General features: G+C 44.5%; 2 protein-coding genes across 2 annotated transcripts; both read right to left on the bottom strand.

Annotated features, from left to right (window-relative positions):
- Positions 1 to 472: 472 nt before the first annotated feature.
- On the bottom strand, positions 473 to 2,748 carry LOC143287445 (uncharacterized). Its single transcript, XM_076595435.1, has 2 exons — positions 1,822 to 2,748; positions 473 to 1,385 (listed from the first exon to the last, which is right to left on the bottom strand). Exons 1-2 carry the CDS (start codon positions 2,203 to 2,205, stop codon positions 807 to 809), a joined length of 963 nt encoding a protein of 320 aa, XP_076451550.1. The 5' UTR covers positions 2,206 to 2,748; the 3' UTR covers positions 473 to 806.
- A 1,204-nt stretch (positions 2,749 to 3,952) lies between these two features.
- LOC143287443 (ATP-dependent RNA helicase DDX19A-like) lies at positions 3,953 to 24,561 on the bottom strand. The gene is made up of 12 exons (XM_076595434.1): positions 24,424 to 24,561; positions 22,584 to 22,656; positions 21,476 to 21,728; positions 20,335 to 20,473; positions 19,228 to 19,320; positions 17,485 to 17,587; positions 15,057 to 15,171; positions 11,988 to 12,165; positions 9,617 to 9,857; positions 7,404 to 7,566; positions 5,959 to 6,150; positions 3,953 to 4,858 (listed from the first exon to the last, which is right to left on the bottom strand). The coding sequence occupies exons 2-12, from the start codon at positions 22,638 to 22,640 to the stop codon at positions 4,797 to 4,799; spliced, it is 1,596 nt and encodes a 531-aa protein (XP_076451549.1). The 5' UTR covers positions 22,641 to 22,656; positions 24,424 to 24,561; the 3' UTR covers positions 3,953 to 4,796.
- Between the last annotated feature and the right edge of the window lie 72 nt (positions 24,562 to 24,633).

Genomic DNA, 24,633 nt, shown 5'->3' on the forward strand with positions numbered 1-24,633 from the left:
AATAATGACTGACGCACTGGAAGAGCATGTAGGAACAGTCAGCATAGGCGGCAGAACAATCAGAAACCTACGTTTTGCCGACGACATTGATGGACTGGCTGGAAAAGAAGAAGAACTGGCAAGCCTGGTCAAACATCTGGACAAAGCCTCCACATCGTATGGAATGCAAATCAGTGCGGAGAAAACCAAACTGATGACAAACAACACCAACGGCATCAGCATTGACATCAAAGTCAACGACGAAAAGCTTAAGGTGGACCACTGCGTCATTTTTAGCTAATTTTTGTTTCTCAGGAACTACTAAAGATATCTGCATGAAATGCATGGCCCATTTGCAGCACTGAACACATGCATTACATAATGATTCTCATCATTTCCACAGTTTGTTTTGACATCATTTAGTGCAATGATCACAAAAGCAGATGCCCATTGTCCACAAGCATTGTTCTCTGTCTTGTCAAAAACGCATAAATTATGCATTCACGTTTGTATGCTTTAGTCACTTGCTATGAAAAAAACTACTAAAGGTAGAAAGTTCTAACTATGTTCATTGCACTCAGCACACATTTTTACATCAGTGTGCCTAATTTTATGATAATATTTTCACTGTATCAATTGTTACACGTGGGCCACTGACGCACCTGCAGCAGAAATTCAACTTTTGAGAAAACCGCCTTCAAAGATTGTGTTGAGAACTCACAAACTGCAACCCATAGTTACACACTAAAAAAATAATACACAGGAAAATAGCACTTGGCCAATATCACTAAGTGGTGAGAGAGAGTTTTTTTCAGTTACTTGATTGTTCAAAATGCTCCTGGGGTGTATACTTCTCCCTCATCTGCCCGTCGATGTTCACGTTCCTGACGTCTCACAGTTTCAATTTTTTTCCTCTTTTGTTTTGCTCTGTCAGAGGATTTTCTGGTTGCTGTTTTGACCCTCAGCATATCTGATTTCTCTGCAAACATCTGTGCATTGCTCCCAGCCACAAGATCCAGTTCAGCAAGCACATCCAGAAGGGCTGATGGCTGACCTAGACCCATCTCTGCATAGGCTTCCCGCACATGGTGAGCTGCATCCTGCAGGTGTGTGCTGGCTGCTCTGCTTGCACCCTCACTATATTTTTTTTGGTAGTGAAGCCATGTTTTTTGGTGCATGGGTCGTGGCATATTCACCATACCAAAAAAACGGCATAGCTGGGTGTAGCCAATCCCAGTTGCAGAAGCAGCAGCAACAAGATTGATGTCAAAACCTGTGAAGACAGTCCCCGTCTTCAGCGATGTCATGGTCTGTGTCCCTGGAATCACAGCGCCACAGGAAACACACCTCACCTCCAGACTGCATGCTGACCCCATCCTCTTTGTCTCATCTTCAAATACAGAGACCTGAAAAAAAATCAAATGTGTGAGAATTGAAGGTACAAGAGAAAGAATGAGAGAGAGAGAGAAAGAGAGAGAATAAAGAGACTCAGACTGACAGTTTTTTTTACACACACACACACATACACACACACTGACAGTATGTCAGACTCAGTAAAAATCCACAGAAATATTACTTGGAAAAGTATTTCAATACTTCAGAAAAATAAAAACTGCCTCTGAAAACAAAAATCAAAGAACTTGAAAAAAAAAAAAAAAAAAAAAAAAAGTAAATCAATGGGCTCACAAAAAAAAGAAGAAAGGTATTCAGATGGCTTTTTTTCTTTCTTTTTTTTTTTTTTTGCTATGAAACAAAACAAAAACTCATGAAATAAAATAGAATACTATATTATATTTATTAAATATTATATATCTGTAGACTATTATATTATTTTCCACAAACCTTTGATATGCATTTTCCACAATGAACTGACGACACCAAGCAGTCCAATGTTGACACATCAACGATGATGTTCTGTGAGGACTGTGGCTGTCCCGAGCGAAGTTGTACTTCGGGAACTGATGCACTTTTTTTTGACGGTGGTTCTTCGTCTGAACTGGAGTCACTGTCACCCGTACACACATGTTTTCTGGTGAAAACGTCCAATTTTCTCTTCGAACTGAGAAGCGGCGTGCTTTCACTGACGCCGGTCGATGTCGAAGGCACCGCTAAGTCGGTCGCTGTTTCGGCAGACTTTTTTTCAGCTTGTGTTGTAATCTTTCGCTTTCTCTTCTTTTTGCCGAATGCAAAGACAGTCCTAAACTTCTTTCCAGCGTGTCTTGGCATTGCCCGTGACTTTTAGTAGAAAATTTCGATAAATATCTTAGGCAACTGGTGTGTCGATTGAAACCGTGATGAAAACAGACGCCATCTTGGAAAAAGTCACATGACCGATTGGGCCAATGGCCTATTTTTTTACTCCGACAAGCCAATCAGAAACCTCGACTCAGCCACAACCCCTAAAAAATGCCTCTCGGGTTCCTTCGGATTTGCTCTTCGTGTGTTTCCGTGAGTGGAATTTTCCACAGGAAATGGCAATGAGAAGACAGACCGGTGAATGACCTTCACACTGATACCAAACAAGATGGGGTTTCCAAACCAGATCGCGAGCACCAGGCTGTCCAAATCGATGCAAACTTCGAGTTTTTTGTCACTTTCGCTCAAACTTCACACACACCCAGGTCAGAAAATGATTTTATTTGCAATGAAATCGGTCAAATTGAGCAAAATGGTTGACAGAAATGCAAAGAAGAGACATTGTTTGACCAAATACAAGTATAATCCCAAAACACGTTTTTTTTAATGATTTTTGGTGAAAAACCTATGCCGTGGTCCACCTTAAAACAGTCCACAGCTTCAAATATCTGGGAGCAATCGTGTCAGATGAAGGATCTAAACCAGAAGTACTCTCGAGAATTGCCCAAACAACAACGGCACTCAACAAGCTGAACACCATCTGGAACAACAAAAACATCGCTCTCAGCTCAAAAATCAGACTGATGCGTTCCCTGGTTTCATCAATATTGCTCTACGCCTGCGAGACTTGGACCCTGACTGCAGACATCGAGAGAAGAATCCAAGCTGTCGAGATGAGATGCTTTCGTAGACTACTTGGCATCTCCTACAGAGACCACATCACTAACACGGAAGTGAAGAACAGAATCAAGCAAAGTATTGGACCCTACGAAGACCTTCTGTCCAAAGTGAAAAAACGCAAACTTAGGTGGTATGGACACATCTCCCGATCATCTGGTCTTGCCAAAACGTTCCTGCAAGGCACCGTACAAGGAGGCAGAAGGAGAGGACAGCAGAAGAAGAGATGGGAAGACAACATCCGGGGGTGGACAGGCTTGACGCTCGGTGACGCCCTGAGGAAATCAGAAAACCGTGAAGAGTGGAGAGGGGTGGTGGCCAGGTCAGCAGCAGTGCCCCAACGGTCTGAACCCAGACTATGGGAGAGGTGAAGGTGAAGGTGAAGGTGACCTGGACACATGAGTAAAGACATTTTTTGTGGATGCACATGTACACATACGCATAAACTTGCATGAACATGTATCTACAACATATCAACACAATTTCCTTTTGACATTGTCTTCTGCTGTCACCATCTTAAAAACTTGAAGCAATATTCATAAAAGTCAAATAAATGTATACAAGTATCATAAGATTTTTTCGTAATAAAAATATCAAAATCCATTGACATGCACACACTTCACAAAAACACGCACAAACTGTTTCCAATCTGTACAGTCTAGTCTGAAGAGCCTTTTAAAAATCTCAGAATCATCATTTGACATATAACTTCTCACTCAGTTTTACCTAACCAGCTCTGGCTTAAAATGAAACGCTGTAAAAACAGTAATTGTCACTGCTGACCAGTACAAATAATGGCCTGAGAGAACGTTATTTTCAACCAATATTTATAACAAAAAAGGTAAAGGTTTCATGGCTCACATGCAATTCCTATTGATAAAAAACAACAACAGATGCAACTCTTCATCTATAGAATAACAAAACACACGAACACCAGTCATCTCTTTTCTTGCACAAAGTCATCAGCTTTATTCATAAATCCATTCCTGTGGGATTAACATTCAGGCCATAGCATCAACATAAAATACAGCACTGTTTAGAATCATGACAGTAGCACACAAGCACAATATTGAAGACTGTCAACATCCACAGGTCCAGATTGCAAAGACGTTGGAGAGAGAAGGTTTTTTTGGCCCAGAATGCACCCAGCACACACAACACCACACACACCTTCCTTCCTTAGCCGTCGTTCCACCATCAAAGCACTTGTCTCTGAACCACTGTGATGAGATAGACAAAGGCTGCTTGGCACTACTAAAAGCGTTTGCTTACATACATGGCTGACGTTATCTCCTTAGGCGCAACAACAGCCGAATGGTTAAAATGTTGGACTGTCAATCTGGGGGTCCCAGGTTTGAATCTCGGTAACAGCGCCTGGTGGGTAAAGGGTGGAGATTTTTCCGATCTTCCAGGTCAACAAATGTGCAGACCTGCTAGTGTCTGAACCCCCTTCATGTGAAAACGCAAGCAGAAGATCAAATACGCATGCTAAAGATCCTGTAATCTATGTCAGCGTTCGGTGGGTTATGGAAACAAGAACATACCCAGCATGCACATCCCCGAAAACAGAGTATGGCTGCCTACATGGCGGGGTAAAACGGCCATACATGTAAAAGCCCACTCGTGTACATATGAGGGAACGTGAGAGTTGCAGCCCACAAACGAAGAAGAAGAAAAAGAAGAAGAAGATGATCTCCTTAGGCAACGTTTCTGAATGTCTTATCCAGTGACCGACTTCCATTCACACTCTGCTGGGCCCCAGTCTGTGGTGATCGAGCGTTTCTTTAAGTGCTGATCTTTTCTATTTCATCCAGGTCATCCGTATCCAGCTTCTCAATTTTGCGGCCTGGACAAACAAACAAAAAAAAGCATTGTCAGTTTTCATATTCATATATCACCTTGATCTTCATAAATACGCTTTATCACTTTGAGTGTTTTGTGTCATGTAAATTCAGGGCTGGGGGGTGCAGGTGGGTGGGTAGATGGTCATGTGTTTGTGTCTGAGAGGGTCTGATCCAGTCATGTGTTTGTGTCTGTGAGGGTCTGATCCAGTCATGTGTTTGTGTCTGTGAGGGTCTGATCCAGTCATGTGTCTGAGAGGGTCTGATCCAGTCATGTGTCTGTGAGGGTCTGATCCAGTCATGTGTTTGTGTCTGAGAGGGTCTGATCCAGTCATGTGTTTGTGTCTGTGAGGGTCTGATCCAGTCATGTGTCTGTGAGGGTCTGATCCAGTCATGTGTTTGTGTCTGTGAGGGTCTGATCCAGTCATGTGTCTGTGAGGGTCTGATCCAGTCATGTGTCTGTGAGGGTCTGATCCAGTCATGTGTTTGTGTCCGTGAGGGTCTGATCCAGTCATGTGTCTGTGAGGGTCTGATCCAGTCATGTGTTTGTGTCTGTGAGGGTCTGATCCAGTCATGTGTCTGTGAGGGTCTGATCCAGTCATGTGTCTGTGAGGGTCTGATCCCAGTCATGTGTCTGTGAGGGTCTGATCCAGTCATGTGTCTGTGAGGGTCTGATCCAGTCATGTGTCTGTGTCTGTGAGGGTCTGATCCAGTCATGTGTCTGTGAGGGTCTGATCCAGTCATGTGTTTGTGTCTGTGAGGGTCTGATCCAGTCATGTGTCTGTGAGGGTCTGATCCACAGACTCATCACGGCCACAGACTCATCAATGTGACGTGATGGCCACAGACTCACCAAAGTGACATGACAGCCACAGACTCAGCAAAGTGACATGATGGCCACAGACTCACCAAAGTGACATGACAGCCACAGACTCACCAAAGTGACATGACGGCCACAGACTCACCAAAGTGACATGACAGCCACAGACTCAGCAAAGTGACATGATGGCCACAGACTCAGCAAAGTGACATGATGGCCACAGACTCACCAAAGAGACATGACAGCCACAGACTCACCAAAGTGACGTGACGGCCACAGACTCACCAAAGTGTTTCTCGATGGCCCTCATGACGGATAGGCTGCGGGAGTTGTCCACCATGTTGATGGCGATGCCGTTCTTGCCGAAGCGGCCAGTACGACCAATACGATGCAGGTAAGTTTCGCAGTCAGGCCGTCCCTCCATGGTGATGGGCATGTCAAAGTTCACCACCACTGTCACCATCTCCACGTCGATACCTGCTCACACACGGCAGTGAAAAAATAAATATAAATATAGATATAAATAGAAATACACACACACACAGAGAAAGAGAATTATATATAATATATATATATATATATATATATATATACAAACACACATATATACATATATATATATATATATATATATATATATGTATATACATACTTCTATCTACATACACATGTAGATATAATATGCAATACACACACACACACACACACACACACAGAGAAAGAGAGAATTATATACACACACACACACACACACACACACACACACACATATATATATATATATATATATATATACATACATACTTCTATCTACATACAAATGTAGATATAATATGCATGATAGTCAGTCGTGTCCAACTATGATCACCAGAATAGCAGAGGAGGCAACTACTGTCCTAACTGGGCAAGAATTTGATTATAGTGGAGAGTGTCTTGTCCAAGTTACATCCCCACTCTCTTAGCCAAGAGGTTTCAGGACAGTCATCACTGGGATGGTCGCCAAAGGCCTACTTGACCCCCAAGGCTGCAGCACCAAGAGCCAGTGCAATCTTGCCTCCTAGTTTCAAAGTCACTGTCCTCAACATGTATCTGTTAACAAAAAAAGTCACCATCTGTATGTCTGTACATGGGGACATGTGACAGTATATATATATATATATATATATATATATATATATATATATATATATATATATATATATATATATGCATTTATCTGTACTGTACAAATTTCTTTATCAGGATTGAACTTTGGCTACTGCTGAAGAAAAATACCACTTGATTACTTGAGTACTTGCTTGTTTGCTTGCATGGTCTTCCTTCTTCTTGTTTTCGTTTCAGTTTTTTGTTTTTTGGGAAGGGGGGAGGAGGAGGAGGGGTTGTTGGCTGGGTTTCTTCTCTTTGGGACATCACTCTGTTTGTCTCTACGGGGTGTGTAGTGTAACAGATGTACAAGTAGTAATGCTTCAGTGCCATCAGTGGATACATGAAATAAACTTCCCGCCTAGCCTCATTTACAATTTTAAGGAAAATATGCAAAAGGTTTTTGACAAGCCATTGAAACACAATACCCCTGGGCCATGTTACACTTTGGCAATCTTTGCAGCGCTACATTTGTGTAGTGTTAAGAATGTTCCTAAGAGTACGGAGCGTTCTCAACTTTCAGCAAACTTAGCAAACTCTTCCAGCCCAGTGACCTGGAAGGAAGAAGAAGAAAGCCGGGCACTGACCTCTGGCGGAGACGTTAGTGGTGATGAGCACCTTCTCCTTGCCTTCCCGGAACCGACGGATGATGGCCGCCCTCTGCTCGATGGTCAGCTCTCCTGTCAGGAGACCCACGGCGTGGTGGTCTGCCGTCATCTTCTCTGCCAACCACGAGGCTGTGGTTCGTTTCTGTTCACAGTGTACAGGTGTCAGAGGCTGTGGATTGTTTCTGTTCACAGTGTACAGGTTATAGATGTCAGATCAGAGGCTATGGTTCATTTCTGTTCACAGTGTACATGTGTCAGAGGCTGTTGTTCGTTTCTGTTCACAGTGTACAGGTGTCAGAGGCTGTGGTTCGTTTCTGTTCACAGTGTACAGGTGTCAGAGGCTGTGGTTTGTTTCTGTTCACAGTGTACAGGTGTCAGAGACTGTGGATTGTTTCTGTTCACAGTGTACAGGTTATAGGTGTCAGAGGCTGTGGTTCGTTTCTGTTCACAGTGTACAGGTTATAGGTGTCAGAGGCTGTGGTTCATTTCTGTTCACAGTGTACAGGTTATAGGTGTCAGAGACTGTGGATTTTTTCTGTTCACAGTGTACAGATGACAGGGACTGTGGTTCATTTCTGTTCACAGTGTACAGATTATAGGTGTCAGAGACTGTGGATTGTTTCTGTTCACAGTGTACAGATGACAGAGACTGTGGATCATTTCTGTTCACAGTGTACAGGTGTCAGAGGCTGTGGTTCGTTTCTGTTCACAGTGTACATGTGTCAGAGGCTGTGGATATATTACAGGATCTTTAACGTGTGTATTTGATCTTCTGCTTGCGTATACACAAGAAGGGGGTTCAGGCACTGGCAGGTCTGCACATATGTTGACCTGGGAGGTTGGAAAAATGTCCACCCTTTACAAACCATGCACCATCACTGACATTCGAACCTGGGACCCTCAGATTGAAAGTCCAATGCTTTAACCACATGACACCATACAATACACAACACAACAAAACGCCATGCAACACATGACAATGTAACAGAATAACACAATGCAACACAACCATATAATGCAATACAATACTACAGCACAATACAATACAACCCAACACAACACAAAAACAAAACAACATAGCACACAGCCCCTCACACGACAGATCATGGACTGGCCAACAGAGACAGTGCCCTAGATGTTGCATTGGGTGGTGTACTTCTCCATGATATCACTAACACAACACAGCACAACACACAGCTCCTCACATGACAGATCATCATGGACTGGCCCAAAGAGATGGTGCCATAGATACTGCCCATGGCAGTATATTTCTCCATGATGTCGCTAACATGACACAGTGCAACACAACACAGCACAGCACCACACAACACAACACACAGTCTCTCACAAGACTGAAGACCATAGCCTGGCCTAAGGAACTGGTACCACAGATGTTGCAAAGGGCTATGTATTTCTCCATGATGTCGCTAACACAACACAAAACAACACAGCATGGCAAAACACTGCACAAAACAGCACAGCACATCACAGCACAGCACAATACAACACATCACAGCACAGCACAACACAACACAGCACAATACAACACATCACAGCACAGCACAATACAACACATCACAGCACAGCACAATACAACACAGCACAGCACAGCACAGCACAATACAACACAGCACAGCACAATACAACACAGCACAGCACAGCACAGCACAGCACAGCACAGCACAACACAGCACAGCACAATACAACACATCACAGCACAGCACAGCACAATACAACACAGCACAGCACAATACAATACAACACAGCACAATACAATACAGCACAATACAACACAACACAGCACAGCACAGCACAATACAACACAGCACAGCACAGCACAGCACAGCACAATACAACACAGCCCAGCCCAGCCCAGCCCCTCCCATGACAGAAGATCATGGACTGGCCGACGGAGACGGTGCCACAGATGTTGCTGATGGCAGTATATTTCTACATGATGCGGCTAACACAGCACAACACAGTGCAGCACAACACAACACAACACAACACAACTTTGCACAGCACAACAAACAGCCCCTCCCATGACAGAAGATCATGGACTGGCCGACGGAGACGGTGCCACAGATGTTGCTGATGGCAGTATATTTCTACATGTGGCTAACACAGCACAACACAGTGTAACACAACACAACACAACACAACTTTGCACAGCACAACAAACAGCTCCTCACATGACAGAAGATCATGGACTGGCCCACGGAGATGGTGCCGTATATGTTGCAGAGTGCGGTGTATTTCTCCATGATGTCGCTGCAGTCAATGTAGAACTGCTTGATGTTGTCCAGCGACTCCTCCTCGCGCTTCAAGCGGATCACTACCGGGTCGTTGGGGATGATGCGCTGCGCAAACTGCATCACCGACTGGTCGTACGTCGCCGAGAACAACAGCATCTGGCACCCGCTGCTCAGCCGCCTGGGTCACAACACAGGGCGACGATACGTTTTTATTATCTCTGTGAAACATTCCCTCTTCACACAGTGACAAAGAGTCCCTCAGACACACTTCTCATCATTCTACACACAGTGAAACAATTCCTTCTCAATGAAACACACAGTGAAACAATTCCTTCTCAATGAAACACACAGTGAAACAATTCCTTCTCAATGAAACACACAGTGAATCAATTCCTTCTCAATGAAACACACAGTGAAACAATTCCTTCTCAATGAAACACACAGTGAAACAATTCCTTCTCAATGAAACACACAGTGAATCAATTCCTTCTCAATGAAACACACAGTGAAACAATTCCTTCTCAATGAAACACACAGTGAAACAATTCCTTCTCAATGAAACACACAGTGAAACAATTCCTTCTCAATGAAACACACAGTGAAACAATTCCTTCTCAATGAATCAGAGTAAAACAATCCCTCAGTGAAACACAGTGACACAATCCCTCAGTGAAACACAGTGACACAATCCCTCTGAAACACAGTGAAACAATCCCTCTGAAACACACAGTGACACAATCCCTCAGTGAAACACACAGTGACACAATCCCTCAGTGAAACACACAGTGACACAATCCCTCAGTGAAACACACAGTGACACAATCCCTCTGAAACACACAGTGACACAATCACTCTGAAACACACAGTGAAACAATCCCTCTGAAACACACAGTGACACAATCCCTCTGAAACACACAGTGACACAATCCCTCTGAAACACACAGTGACACAATCCCTCAGTGAAACACACAGTGACACAACCCCTCAGTGAAACACACAGTGACACAACCCCTCAGTGAAACACACAGTGACACAATCCCTCTGAAACACACAGTGACACAATCCCTCAGTGAAACACACAGTGACACAATCCCTCTGAAACACACAGTGACACAATCCCTCTGAAACACACAGTGACACAATCCCTCTGAAACACACAGTGACACAATCACTCTGAAACACACAGTGAAACAATCCCTCTGAAACACACAGTGATACAATCCCTCAGTGAAACACACAGTGACACAACCCCTCAGTGAAACACAAAGTGACACAATCCCTCAGTGAAACACACAGTGACACAGTGACACAATCCCTCTGAAACACACAGTGACACAATCCCTCTGAAACACACAGTGACACAACCCCTCAGTGAAACACACAGTGACACAATCCCTCAGTGAAACACACAGTGACACAATCCCTCAGTGAAACACACAGTGACACAATCCCTCAGTGAAACACACAGTGACACACTCCCTGATCATTACACACACAGCTAAACAGTCCCTCAGCAGCCTACACACAGCGAAACAGTCCCTCAGCAGCCTACACACAGCGAAACAGTCCCTCAGCAGCCTACACACTCCCTGATCATTACACACACAGCTAAACAGTCCCTCAGCAGCCTACACACAGCGAAACAGTCCCTCAGCAGCCTACACACAGCTAAACAGTCCCTCAGCAGCCTACACACAGTGACACACAATCCCTCAGTAGAACACACCATCAAACCATCCCTTAGACACAGTTCCCCTCATTCCACACACACACACACACACAACCCCTCAGTGAAAAACACACTGAAACAATCCCTCAGACCCTTCTTCTTCTTCTTCTTCTGCGTTCACTCGTATGCAAACGAGTGGGCTTTTACGTGTATGACCGTTTTTTACCCCGCCATGTAGGCAGCCATACTCCGTTTTCGGGGGTGTGCATGCTGGGTATGTTCTTGTTTCCATAACCCACCGAACACTGACATGGATTACAGGATCTTTAACGTGCGTATTTGACCTTCTACTTGCATATACACACGAAAGGGGTTCAGGCACTAGCAGGTCTGCACATATGTTGACCTGGGAGATTGTAAAAATCTTCACCCTTTACCCACCAGGCACCTTCACCGTGATTCGAACCCGGGACCCTCAGATTGACAACCCAACGCTTTTAACCACTCGGCTATTGCACCCACTTCTTACAATTCCAGATACAGTGAAACATTCCCTCATTTCTGATTCACCCCCACACAGCAACCCAACCCCTCAGAAGACACACACACACACACACACACACACACACAGTGACCCACTTCTGGATGCGGGTGGACTGGTCCTGGTGTCCCTGCATGGAGATCATCACATCGGCCTCGTCCAGCACAAACACCTTCAGCCCCTCCAGTGCCAGGGCCTTGAACCGGTGGCTCCAGTCCATCACTGTCCCTGGGGTGCCGATGATGATGTGGTCCTCCAGACACTCGCCCCGAGCCACTGCACACACAGGGTAGCTTCCAGTAACTCTCCCCACCCCACCATCACACACACAGGGTACCTTCCAGTAACTCTCCCCACCCCACCATCACACACACAGGGTACCTTCCAGTAACTCTCCCCACCCCACCATCACACACACAGGGTACCTTCCAGTAACTCTCCCCACCCCACTGCTCACACAGGGTACCTTCCAGTAACTCTCCCCACCCCACCATCACACACACAGGGTACCTTCCAGTAACTCTCCCCACCCCACCATCACACACACAGGGTAGCTTCCAGTAACTCTCCCCACCCCACCATCACACACACAGGGTACCTTCCAGTAACTCTCCCCACACCACCATCACAGACACAGGGTACCTTCCAGTAACTCTCCCCACCCCACCATCACACACACAGGGTACCTTCCAGTAACTCTCCCCACCCCACTGCTCACACAGGGTACCTTCCAGTAACACTCCCCACCCCACCATCACACACACAGGGTACCTTCAGGTAACTCTCCCCACCCCACCATCACACACACAGGGTACCTTCAGGTAACTCTCCCCACCCCATCATCACACACACAGGGTACCTTCAGGTAACTCTCCCCACCCCATCACACACACAGGGTACCTTCAGGTAACTCTCCCCACCCCACTGCTCACACAGTACCTTCAGGTAACTCTCCCCACCCCACTGCACACACAGGATACCTTCAGGTAACTCTCCCCATCCCACTGCTCACACAGGGTACCTTCAGGTAACTCTCCCCACCCCACTGCACACACAGGGTACCTTCAGGTAACTCTTCACACCCCATCACACACACAGAGTACCTTCAGGTAACTCTCCCCATCCCACTGCAAATACAGGGTACCTTCAGGTAACTCTTCACACCCCATCACACACACAGAGTACCTTCAGGTAACTCTCCCCATCCCACTGCAAATACAGGGTACCTTCAGGTAACTCTCCCCACCCCACTGCACACACAGGGTACCTTCCGGTAACTCTCCCAACCCCACTGCACACACAGAGTACCTTCCGGTAACTCTCCCCACACCACTGCACACACAGAGTACCTTCCGGTAACTCTCCCCACACCACTGCTCACACAGAGTACCTTCCGGTAACTCTCCCCACACCACTGCACACACAGAGTACCTTCCGGTAACTCTCCCCACACCACTGCTCACACAGAGTACCTTCCGGTAACTCTCCCCACACCACTGCACACACAGAGTACCTTCCGGTAACTCTCCCCACACCACTGCTCACACAGAGTACCTTCCGGTAACTCTCCCCACACCACTGCTCACACAGAGTACCTTCCGGTAACTCTCCCCACACCACTGCTCACATCTCCCCACCCATTGCACACACAGGGTAACCCTGTTAGCCCTTCAGGTAACTCTCCCCACCCTACCATTACACACACAGTGTACCCCTGTTAACCCTTCAGGTAACTCTCCCCACCCACCATTACACACACAGGGTACCCCTGTTAACCCTTCAGGTAACTCTCCCCACCCACCATTACACACAGGGTACCCCTGTTAACCCTTCAGGTAACTCTCCCCACCCACCATTACACACACAGGGTAACCCTGTTAGCCCTTCAGGTAACTCTCCCCACCCCACCATTACACACACAGTGTACCCCTGTTAACCCTTCAGGTAACTCTCCCCACCCACCATTACACACACAGGGTAACCCTGTTAGCCCTTCAAGTAACTCTCCCCACCCTACCATTACACACAGGGTAACCCTGTTAGCCCTTCAGGTAACTCTCCCCACCCCACCATTACACACACAGTGTACCCCTGTTAACCCTTCAGGTAACTCTCCCCACCCACCATTACACACACAGGGTACCCCTGTTAGCCCTTCAGGTAACTCTCCCCACCCCATTACACACACAGGGTATGCATGTTTTTCCTTCAGGTAACTCTCCACGCCCCATAACTTTGAGATGATTATGACTAGAAAGTATACCAGCCTTTGCATGTGTGAAGCGATGCAGATTTGATCAGATTTTGCAGCATTACAGTGTCCCTGTGGATGGTAAAGGAGTCTGTGGCCCCACAGATTTTTAACATAAATATCACAAGCCCTGTCCCTTCACTGGTGAAAACATTTTTTGCTACACTGTATGTTTGAGAAAAGCTACAGAAAAAAACTGGGGAGAAAAAACATGCTTGTACTCTTGGTTCGATCATATCCCCCAAACCACTGAAGACAGCGGTACAACAGATAAACATCACCATGCTAAACTGCTATGTTCCTGCTGTCAAAACTCAAGACATAAATGCAACTGACAAACACACACATTCCCACTTTTGAGCACAACGTACTCGCCATCAATTTATTCAAAACACACACATATATACACAGTGCTCTGCTGTGTTTTCTTTTCCTTCTTCTCACTGGTTTACTGTCTATTCATTATCAGGTGATTTAGACACATAACACATTCATTCTCTTCAGCACACACATACACACTCGTACAATGGGTGTGGAGAATGGCTGAGGGACTGGATGTGGGAGGCTCGTGGGTGTGTGTGTGGGTGTGTGGGTGGATTATGGAGAAGAAAGTAACATTGCAGTCGTGGGACATTGGATGGAGGGCTCTTCAGTGACACTACCAATATTTTTTTTTTGGTTTTAAAAAAAATAAATAACACCAGTATGGAATACTAATAAATGTAATGACAAAATGGAATCAAAATCAATGTCCAACATTCCAGGTATTTCTATAAATAACATCAGTGTGGAATGTAAATAAATGTAATGACAGTACAGAATCAACCTCAATGTCCAACGATCCCAGATAAAAAAATTAAAAAATTATTAAAAATTTTTTTAAAAAAACAAAAAAAACAAACACATGCAGACAGACCCCTTTCTCCACGCGTGGCGTAGCGTATCTTGATGCCAGTCATGTACTGGGACATCTTCTGTATCACTTCCCCTATCTGCAGGGCCAGTTCGTAGGTGGGTGCCAAACACAGGCACTGCACAGACAACAGAAAACACTTCAACACAAGTGAAAACAGCGCCGAACAGACACTACACAATCACACAACACTTCAACACAAGTGAAAACAGCGCCGAACAGACACTGCACAATCACACAACACTTCAACACAAGTGAAAACAGCACCGAACAGACACTGCACAATCACACAACACTTCAACACAAGTGAAAACAGCGCCAAACACAGACACTACACAATCACACAACACTTCAACACAAGTGAAAACAGCGCCGAACAGACACTGCACAATCACACAACACTTCAACACAAGTGAAAAAAGTGCCGAACAGACACTACACAATCACACAACACTTTAACACAAGTGAAAACAGTGCCAAACACAGACACTGCACAACCACACAACACTTCAACACAAGTAAAAACAGTGCCGAACAGACACTGCACAACCAGCAACACTTCAACACAAGTAAAAACAGCACCAAACAAAGACACTGCACAACTAGCAACACTTCAACACAAGTGAAAACAGTGCCAAACACAGACACTGCACAACCACACAACACTTCAACACAAGTGAAAAAAGCGTCGAACAGACACTGCACAACCACACAACACTTCAACACAAGTGAAAACAGCGCCAAACAAGACACTGCACAACTAGCAACACTTCAACACAAGTGAAAACAGTGCCAAACAGACACTACACAATCACACAACACTTCAGCACAAGTGAAAACAGCGCCGACAGACACTGCACAACCACACAACACTTCAACACAAGTGAAAACAGCGCCAAACAAGACACTGCACAACTAGCAACACTTCAACACAAGTGAAAACAGTGCCAAACACAGACACTGCACAACCACACAACACTTCAACACAAGTGAAAACAGTGCCAAACACAGACACTGCACAACTAGCAACACTTCAACACAAGTGAAAACAGTGCCAAACACAGACACTGCACAACCACACAACGCTTCAACACAAGTGAAAACAGTGCCAAACACAGATACTGCACAACTAGCAACACTTCAACACAAGTGAAAACAGTGCCAGACACAGACACTGCACAATCACACAACACTTCAACACAAGTGAAAACAGTGCCAAACACAGACACTGCACAACCACACAACACTTCAACACAAGTGAAAACAGTGCCAAACAAAGACACTGCACAACTAGCAACACTTCAACACAAGTGAAAACAGTGCCAAACACAGACACTGCACAACCACACAACACTTCAACACAAGTAAAAACAGTGCCAAACAAAGACACTGCACAACCACACAACACTTCAACACAAGTGAAAACAGTGCCAAACAGACAATGCACAACCACACAACACTTCAACACAAGTGAAAACAGTGCCAAACACAGACACTGCACAATCACACAACACTTCAACACAAGTAAAAACAGTGCCAAACACAGACACTGCACAACCACACAACACTTCAACACAAGTAAAAACAGTGCCAAACACAGACACTGCACAATCACACAACACTTCAACACAAGTAAAAACAGTGCCAAACACAGACACTGCACAACCACACAACACTTCAACACAAGTAAAAACAGTGCCAAACACAGACACTGCACAATCACACAACACTTCAACACAAGTAAAAACAGTGCCAAACAAAGACACTGCAGAATCACACAACACTTCAACACAAGTAAAAACAGTGCCAAACACAGACACTGCACAATCACACAACACTTCAACACAAGTGAAAACAGTGCCAAACAAAGAAACTGCACAACCACACAACACTTAACACAAGTGAAAACAGTGCCAAACAAAGACACTGCACAACCACACAACACTTCAACACAAGTGAAAACAGTGCCAAACAAAGACACTGCACAACCACACAACACTTCAACACAAGTGAAAACAGTGCCAAACAAAGACACTGCACAACTAGCAACACTTCAACACAAGTAAAAACAGTGCCAAACACAGACACTGCACAACCACACAACACTTCAGCACAAGTGAAAAAAGCGTCGAACAGACACTGCACAACCACACAACACTTCAACACAAGTGAAAACAGTGCCAAACAAAGACACTGCACAACTAGCAACACTTCAACACAAGTGAAAACAGTGCCAAACACAGACACTGCACAACCACACAACACTTCAACACAAGTGAAAAAAGCGTCGAACAGACACTGCACAACCACACAACACTTCAACACAAGTGAAAACAGTGCCAAACAAAGACACTGCACAACTAGCAACACTTCAACACAAGTGAAACAGTGCCATGCATGGACCAGAGCAGATCTGGTCAAAACACCCTACCTGTGGGTAGTTCTGGCTGACATCCACACGACTCAGCATGGTCAGGACAAAGGCGGCCGTTTTCCCTGTGCCGCTCTGGCTCTGTGCGATCATGTTGACTGGTCTGAAAGCATCACACTGTACTTATAAATCAATGTGTAATCATGCTGATTGGTCTGAAAGCATCACACTGTACTGATTAATCACTGTGCGATCATGTTGATTGGTCTGAAAGCATCACACTGTACTGATTAATCACTGTGCGATCATGTTGATTGGTCTGAAAGCATCACACTGTACTGATTAATCACTGTGCGATCATGTTGACTGGTCTGAAAGCATCACACTGTACTGATTAATCACTGTGCGATCATGTTGACTGGTCTGAAAGCAACACACTGTACTGATTAATCACTGTGCGATCATGTTGACTGGTCTGAAAGCAACACACTGTACTGATTAATCAGTGTATGTAATCATGGTGACGGGCCTGAAAGTAACAAACTGCACTGATAAATCACTGTGCAATCCTGCTGACTGACCTGAAAGCAACCAGTCGCACACTGTGCTCATTAACTCACTGAGCCCTGCACCCGAGACTTGGTTTATTTTCAAAATTTGTCTCATTGAAACAGCTTTCACGTTCCTGCACGTGCATAAACCTTACGGAAAGGAAACTAAGTTTTGGATGTGTCCACGACGGGCGCAATAGCCGAGTGGTTAAAGCGTTGGACTTTCAATCTGAGGGTACCGGGTTCGAATCACGGTGACGGCGCCTGGTGGGTAAAGGGTGGAGATTTTTACGATCTCCCAGGTCAACATATGTACAGACCTGCTAGTGCCTGAACCCTCTTCGTGTGTATATGCAAGCAGAACATCAAATACGCACGTTAAAGATCCTGTAATCCATGTCAGCGTTCGGTGGGTTATGGAAACAAGAACATACCCAGCATGCACACCCCCGAAAACGGAGTATGGCTGCCTGCATGGTGGGGTAAAAACGGCCATATACGTAAAAGCCCACTCGTGTGCATACAAGTGAACGCAGAAGAAGAAGAGAAGAAGGAGGGGATGTGTCCACATGTACTTTGGAGGAAAAATAGAATCTTTTCTGCATTTTTCCCACATCAATACGGCATGTAAGCCTGCTGAGGCTGTTAATTGACCTTGAGTGGTGACATGGATGCTAGTCATTCGGATGAAACAAGAAACTGGGGTCCCATGTGCAGCATGCACTAAGCAGACATAAAAACCCATCGCACCTGTCCAAATTGAGGTTGAACAGTTTGCTGCTGTGCTTTATCATTCACAGAAATCATACTTCTTCTTCTTTTTCAACTTCAGTAATTACACAGACCTAAAATCTGAAATGGTTATAACCTCGGATTATTTTTAAAGACTTTCAAGGATTTACAAATTATTTATAAACCTGAAAGCTCTACGTACCCTGGTGCCCAATGTAAAGGAACGCAGACAATTTTTGAGTGCGAGTGTCTGTGTGCAAGTGCAAGCAATCACTTATGTATAAGCCTGTGTGCGTGTGTGAGTTTGTGTGTGTATGAGAGTATATAAGAGTGTGTGTGTGTGTGTGTGTGTGTGCATGCGTGTGTGTGCGTGTGCATGCATGTGTGTGCGTGTGAGTGCACGCACTCATGCGTGTGAGTCAGAGGTGAGAGACAACATGCATGGTGAGTAACTCAGTAAAAAAAACAAAAAAACCCATAGCTTCCATGTGTGACTGTGAAGCAAACAGGCGCCACTCACGGGTCTGCCAGCAGGATGGGTAGGGCTGTCTCCTGGATCTTGGATGGGGCGTTGAACCCCATGCCATACACGCCCTTCAGGAGGGGGGCCTTCCTGCACAACACACACACACAACTCTGTCACCTCATCCTTCAACATGACACTGACTGAACTCCACACAGAGAAACTTGTCACAAGGAGAAATGCAATACAACACAATAAATACAATACAATACAATACAACACAGTACAATACAACATACCATGCCAAAACTCACAAGCTGAGGGCCTCAAATGATTGACAAGTGGACAGTAGGAAGTTAGGGGTCTTTGCATCAATACACACTGCACTAACATGCACCACGCTAACACACACCACACTAACAGTAACACACACCACACCATGCTAAAAACACCACAGTAGCACACACCAAGCTAAAACCCACCACATTAACACTCACCACAGACTAACTCCCACCACACTAACACTCACAACACCACGCTAACAGTAACACACCACACTAACACACACACCATACTAACATACATTAGCACACACCACACCAGCACACACCACACCACACCAGCACACACCACATCATGCTAACTCACACCACACTAATACACAACACACTAACACACAACACACTAAAACACACCACATTAACAATAATAACACACATAAATACACACCACACAATCACCACACCACACGAACACACACCAGGCTAACACTCACAAGCTGAGAGCCTCAAAGAACTTGACACAGTACAGTGGGAGTACGGGTCTTTACATTTTTCATTATGTGTGTACACACCATACTATTACACAGTATTAGTACAGGATTACATCGCATACCATGCTAACACACACCACACTAACACACACCACACTAACGCACATCACACTAAAATACACCACAAACACACACCATACTGGCACACACCACACACTAGGCCAACACTCGTAAGCTGAGGGTCTCAAAGGACTTGACAGAGTGCAGCAGGGAGTTTGCCACACAAAGGCACATCACACTAACACACACCACGAACACATACACACCACACTAACAGTAACGCACACCAGGCTAACACACACCACACGAGCACACACCAGGGCAACACTCACAAGTTGAGGGCCTCAAAGGACTTGACAGAGTACAGCGGGGAGTTGGGGTCTTTGCGTAGCACCTCAATGTCTGCCTTGGCGTTTATCAGTTTGGAGTGGAGCAGCTTCTGCAGCAAGGACACATCCTCCTTGGTCGTTTCTGTCACACACAGTGTGGGAAAAAAATAGAAAAACATATCCACGTATCACAATGCACTTTCAAGTTTCTTTTTCGTAAACCTGACACGCGTGTCTGGCCTTGACGTGAGAGCCCACTCTAGGTTTGTGTGTGTAACATAAACATTTTATAAAAATATCAAAATAAGATGAAATGATTCACCAAAATAAACAAGTAAATATACATTAAAAAATATTAAAATCAAAGTTACAATGAGAATGACTGAAACAAACTGAAGCATTTTCTTGCCAGATTAAGTGCTATGTATATTCAAAATAATCATGCGATGGCAACTTCAACATTGTTTCAACATTTTCGTTCCCTAAGTTTAAAGAAAGTTTGAACAATAATGGGCATCTGCAGTATTCATGCAGTATTAACTGATCTCTCAAATTCTTGCATTTTTTAATCACAAAAAGAAAATGAATTTCGTTTTTTTCAATTCATGTACGACGAGTGTTTGGAAGTTTAATGCAGCAGACTGAGGGAGTGTCTTGCGTGTGACTATTCCACCTATCGCTCTCTCAATCGCTCTCTGTGTATACTTCCAACGTTTGTTTGTTTATAATTTGTTTATGCCTTTGTTTTCTTTTTACTTTGAAGCGACCAACGACAGGCGCAATAGCCGAGTGGTTAAAGCGTTGGACTGTCAATCTGAGGGTCTCGGGTTCGAATCACGGTGACAGCGCCTGGTGGGTAAAGGGTGGAGATTTTTACGATCTCCCAGGTCAACATATGTGCAGACCTGCTAGTGCCTGAACCCCCTTCGTGTGTATATGCAAGCAGAACATCAAATACGCACGTTAAAGATCCTGTAATCCATGTCAGCGTTCGGTGGGTTATGGAAACAAGAACATACCCAGCATGCACACCCCCGAAAACGGAGTATGGCTGCCTACATGGCGGGGTAAAAACGGTCATACACGTAAAAGCCCACTCGTGTGCAAACGAGTGAACGCAGAAGAAGAAGAAGAAGCGACCAACCTTTATCTCCTGACCCCTCCTCATCAGTGGTGCTGGCTGAGGCAGCGGGGGCGGTGGAGGTGGTGCCAGTGGCACCACCTGGTGCCTGTGACGATGCCTGGGCGCCAGCATTGTCCCCAGCTGCCGTCACCGCTCGCGGTGCTGGCACTGGTGCCAGCGCCGGTGCCGGTGCTGTAGTTGCAGGGGGAGGCGCTGTACTGGCAGCAGGGGTGGTGGTGTTGGTTTGTGACTGTTGGATGTTTAGGTCACTCACCTGCAAGAGAGAGAATGAGTCACTGATTCATTGCATACAGGCAACGTATAAACGCATCATCACATTGGGATACCGAGAAGGGGGGTCTGCTGACAACAGCATTCTAAAAATTTCAACTGACATTTAGATGGATTTTCATCATCATAAAAAACATGACTGAGAGAAAGAGAGAGAGAGAGGGAGACAGACAGATAGACAGACAGAGAAAGACAGAGGCAGACAGACAGATGACAGAGAAACACAGAAACAGAGGCAGAGAGACAGCAACAGAGACTGGGAGAGACAGATAACGATCTTTTTGTTCAGATAAAAGCCAGAGTCCGTTAATGAAGGGGGGGGGGGTCACACTATAAAGAAAAGAACATGACACAATAAATCTACATAAAAAATCAACCAAAACAGCAAATACAATATTCTACAATGTTCATGAAATAACAGTTCATAGTCTGTTCAGTGCTAACACTGTGTAATAGAGTGACAGAGAAACACACAGAGAGACAGACAGACACTGAAACAGATACAGAGAGAGAAAGACTCAAAGACAGACCAAGAGAAAGCGAGAGAAAGAGCGAGAGAGAACAAGTTCAACAACTGGAAGGAATTTGTGCTTCAGATATTTCTTCCTCTCCCTCTGTCACACATGGGCAGTTGAAACACAAGCAGAAAAGGCAAACAATACAGACAGAGGAAAATTACTGTACATGATAGTGAGTTAATGCTGGGCATTGCAGCCTATTATTGTACTAATGCAAAAGAAAAAGAATAACCAATCAATTATCATGATTATGATCAATCAATAGTAAAAACCAAACAATCATCACTACTGATTGCAATCATGAATCAATCATAAATTACCTTCTCTGCCAACTTCTGTTCTTGCTGTATTGCCAGGGCCCCCCAATCGTCTGCCATGTTGTTTTTCTCAAGTCTGTTCCAATACACAAAATATTTTACTGATGCTGGATATCATCATTTTAACACAACAACAAAAACAACAACAAAAAAAAAACTACTATAGGTCATTATCGTGATTATGGCAATTAGCAAAATAAAAGAAAGAGACACAAATCTAACACATCCATCATTACAACACTCGTCTAACAGGGTTAGGTCAACAGAACAAACACCAGAGGAGACCCTGCACTGCTTTCAATTCAGTGGTGTTCCAACTTCCATACATGCTGGATACCATACACTCAGTTATGGAGCCAGACTGAGTCAGCGTCCCCTCCAAAGTGGTGACCTATAACCATGTTCCTCCAATAAAATGGCACCATGCATCTGCAGATACTAAGACCTTGACAGGACTTAACCCAAGCATAGAAGAGGAGAGGGATCACATCTGAGACCACTATGAGATCAGGGATTGAAAAGCCATTGTATCTTGTTGTTGTTTTTTTCCTGAACTGATGATCATGATGAATATGGACGAGGGTCATCATGACACAGGTGAGGTCCATTTTTGGTTTGGGACTATGTGTTAAGGCTGTATCAGTGTATGCTAACTTTCCTAATATAGTTTCTTTTTTTATTTACTCCTGACAGCGACATCAGCAAGGTCTGTGACAGTGTGAGGAACAAACACCTGCAGTGCTGGTCAGTAAATTTGAGCAACACTTGCATGAGCAAATTTCTGAAGTGAAATCATTGACTGTGTGGTCACCGTTTTTCCATTCGCACACATAGCATATCCAGCTCTGGGAACCAGCCATGATCTAAAAATCCCACCTCCACTGGAACTCAAACCTCATCCTCCCAGCCATCAAACCAAGATGATTACCTACTGCGCCACACTGGCTGATGAATATTGCTATAAATATTTTTTGTGTACAGCAGACATCACTTGTAGGATCAGGCGTATTTATAGTATTAATAGCAGCCTTGTTCTGGCTACAATAATGATACTTGTGATCAGCCAATGGACAGGCGCACTATTTGACAGCACAGAGAAGAAAACAATGGCCGAAGACTTTGAGGGGGACTTTGTTGTTCTGCCCATGAGAAGCCTTGCTGCTACATATATATAGATCAACTGACGCTGGTAAACTACAAACTAGGCTAACCTTAGATGGTGTCAGATGCTGTGAGTAGATTTTCTTTCACTTATATCAGCCGGACGATCATTTGTTTACGTTGACAACACATAGATCTAGTCCGAAACCGTCAAATGGATTGTGAAACTGAAAGTGAAAGTTTAATATCATTTCGATCATGGCAAACCCTGCAAGACAATACACAGCGACTACCATTGCTTCCAAGTTGAAAGTAGAGGGAGAAAACCTCAAAAGTTCATAGTTTTGTCTCATAACTTATCTACTGGTGTAGACTGGTTATCACTGGTTCTTTGCCAGTGAGTCGAATTAGTCAATGACTAAAGCCACACCTTTAGCCGGTAAAAATGGCGATTCAGACTCTGGGTTCCAGACTGAATTAAAAATAAGCTGTCAGCTTGATCCAATAAAATTCTGAAGACAGAACAGATTTTCCCTTATCGAAGGCTCAAAATAACGTGTACCATTGTCCCGTGAAGTTTTGGAACGAATTCATCAGATGCAGACAAAGATTACTGACAACTGTTGACAAAACTCGATCAGTGTGTATATATACACAACAATTTCGGTAATTTCTAATTCCAAAATACCATGCTATATTTTGAGATGTGTTTAAATGTACTAGTATGATAGATCACACTTACATGTTCGCACTCAAATGGAAAAGTGAAAGTTATTTCGATTCCGCTGTAGTCCACCACACTTTCCTTGTAAACCGGAAATAATCAAAGATGCCGAAAATGGCGAAAGTAAAGCTAAATAGCGTATTTGATTCATCGAAAGTTTCGTAATTCATAATATTCTGCTGATTTTTCAATTATAATTATACTTAGGAAGAGTTTCAGAGTTTGTTT

The sequence above is a fragment of the Babylonia areolata genome, chromosome 11, assembly GCF_041734735.1.
Source record: "Babylonia areolata isolate BAREFJ2019XMU chromosome 11, ASM4173473v1, whole genome shotgun sequence".
Taxonomy (NCBI): Eukaryota; Metazoa; Mollusca; class Gastropoda; order Neogastropoda; family Buccinidae; genus Babylonia; species Babylonia areolata.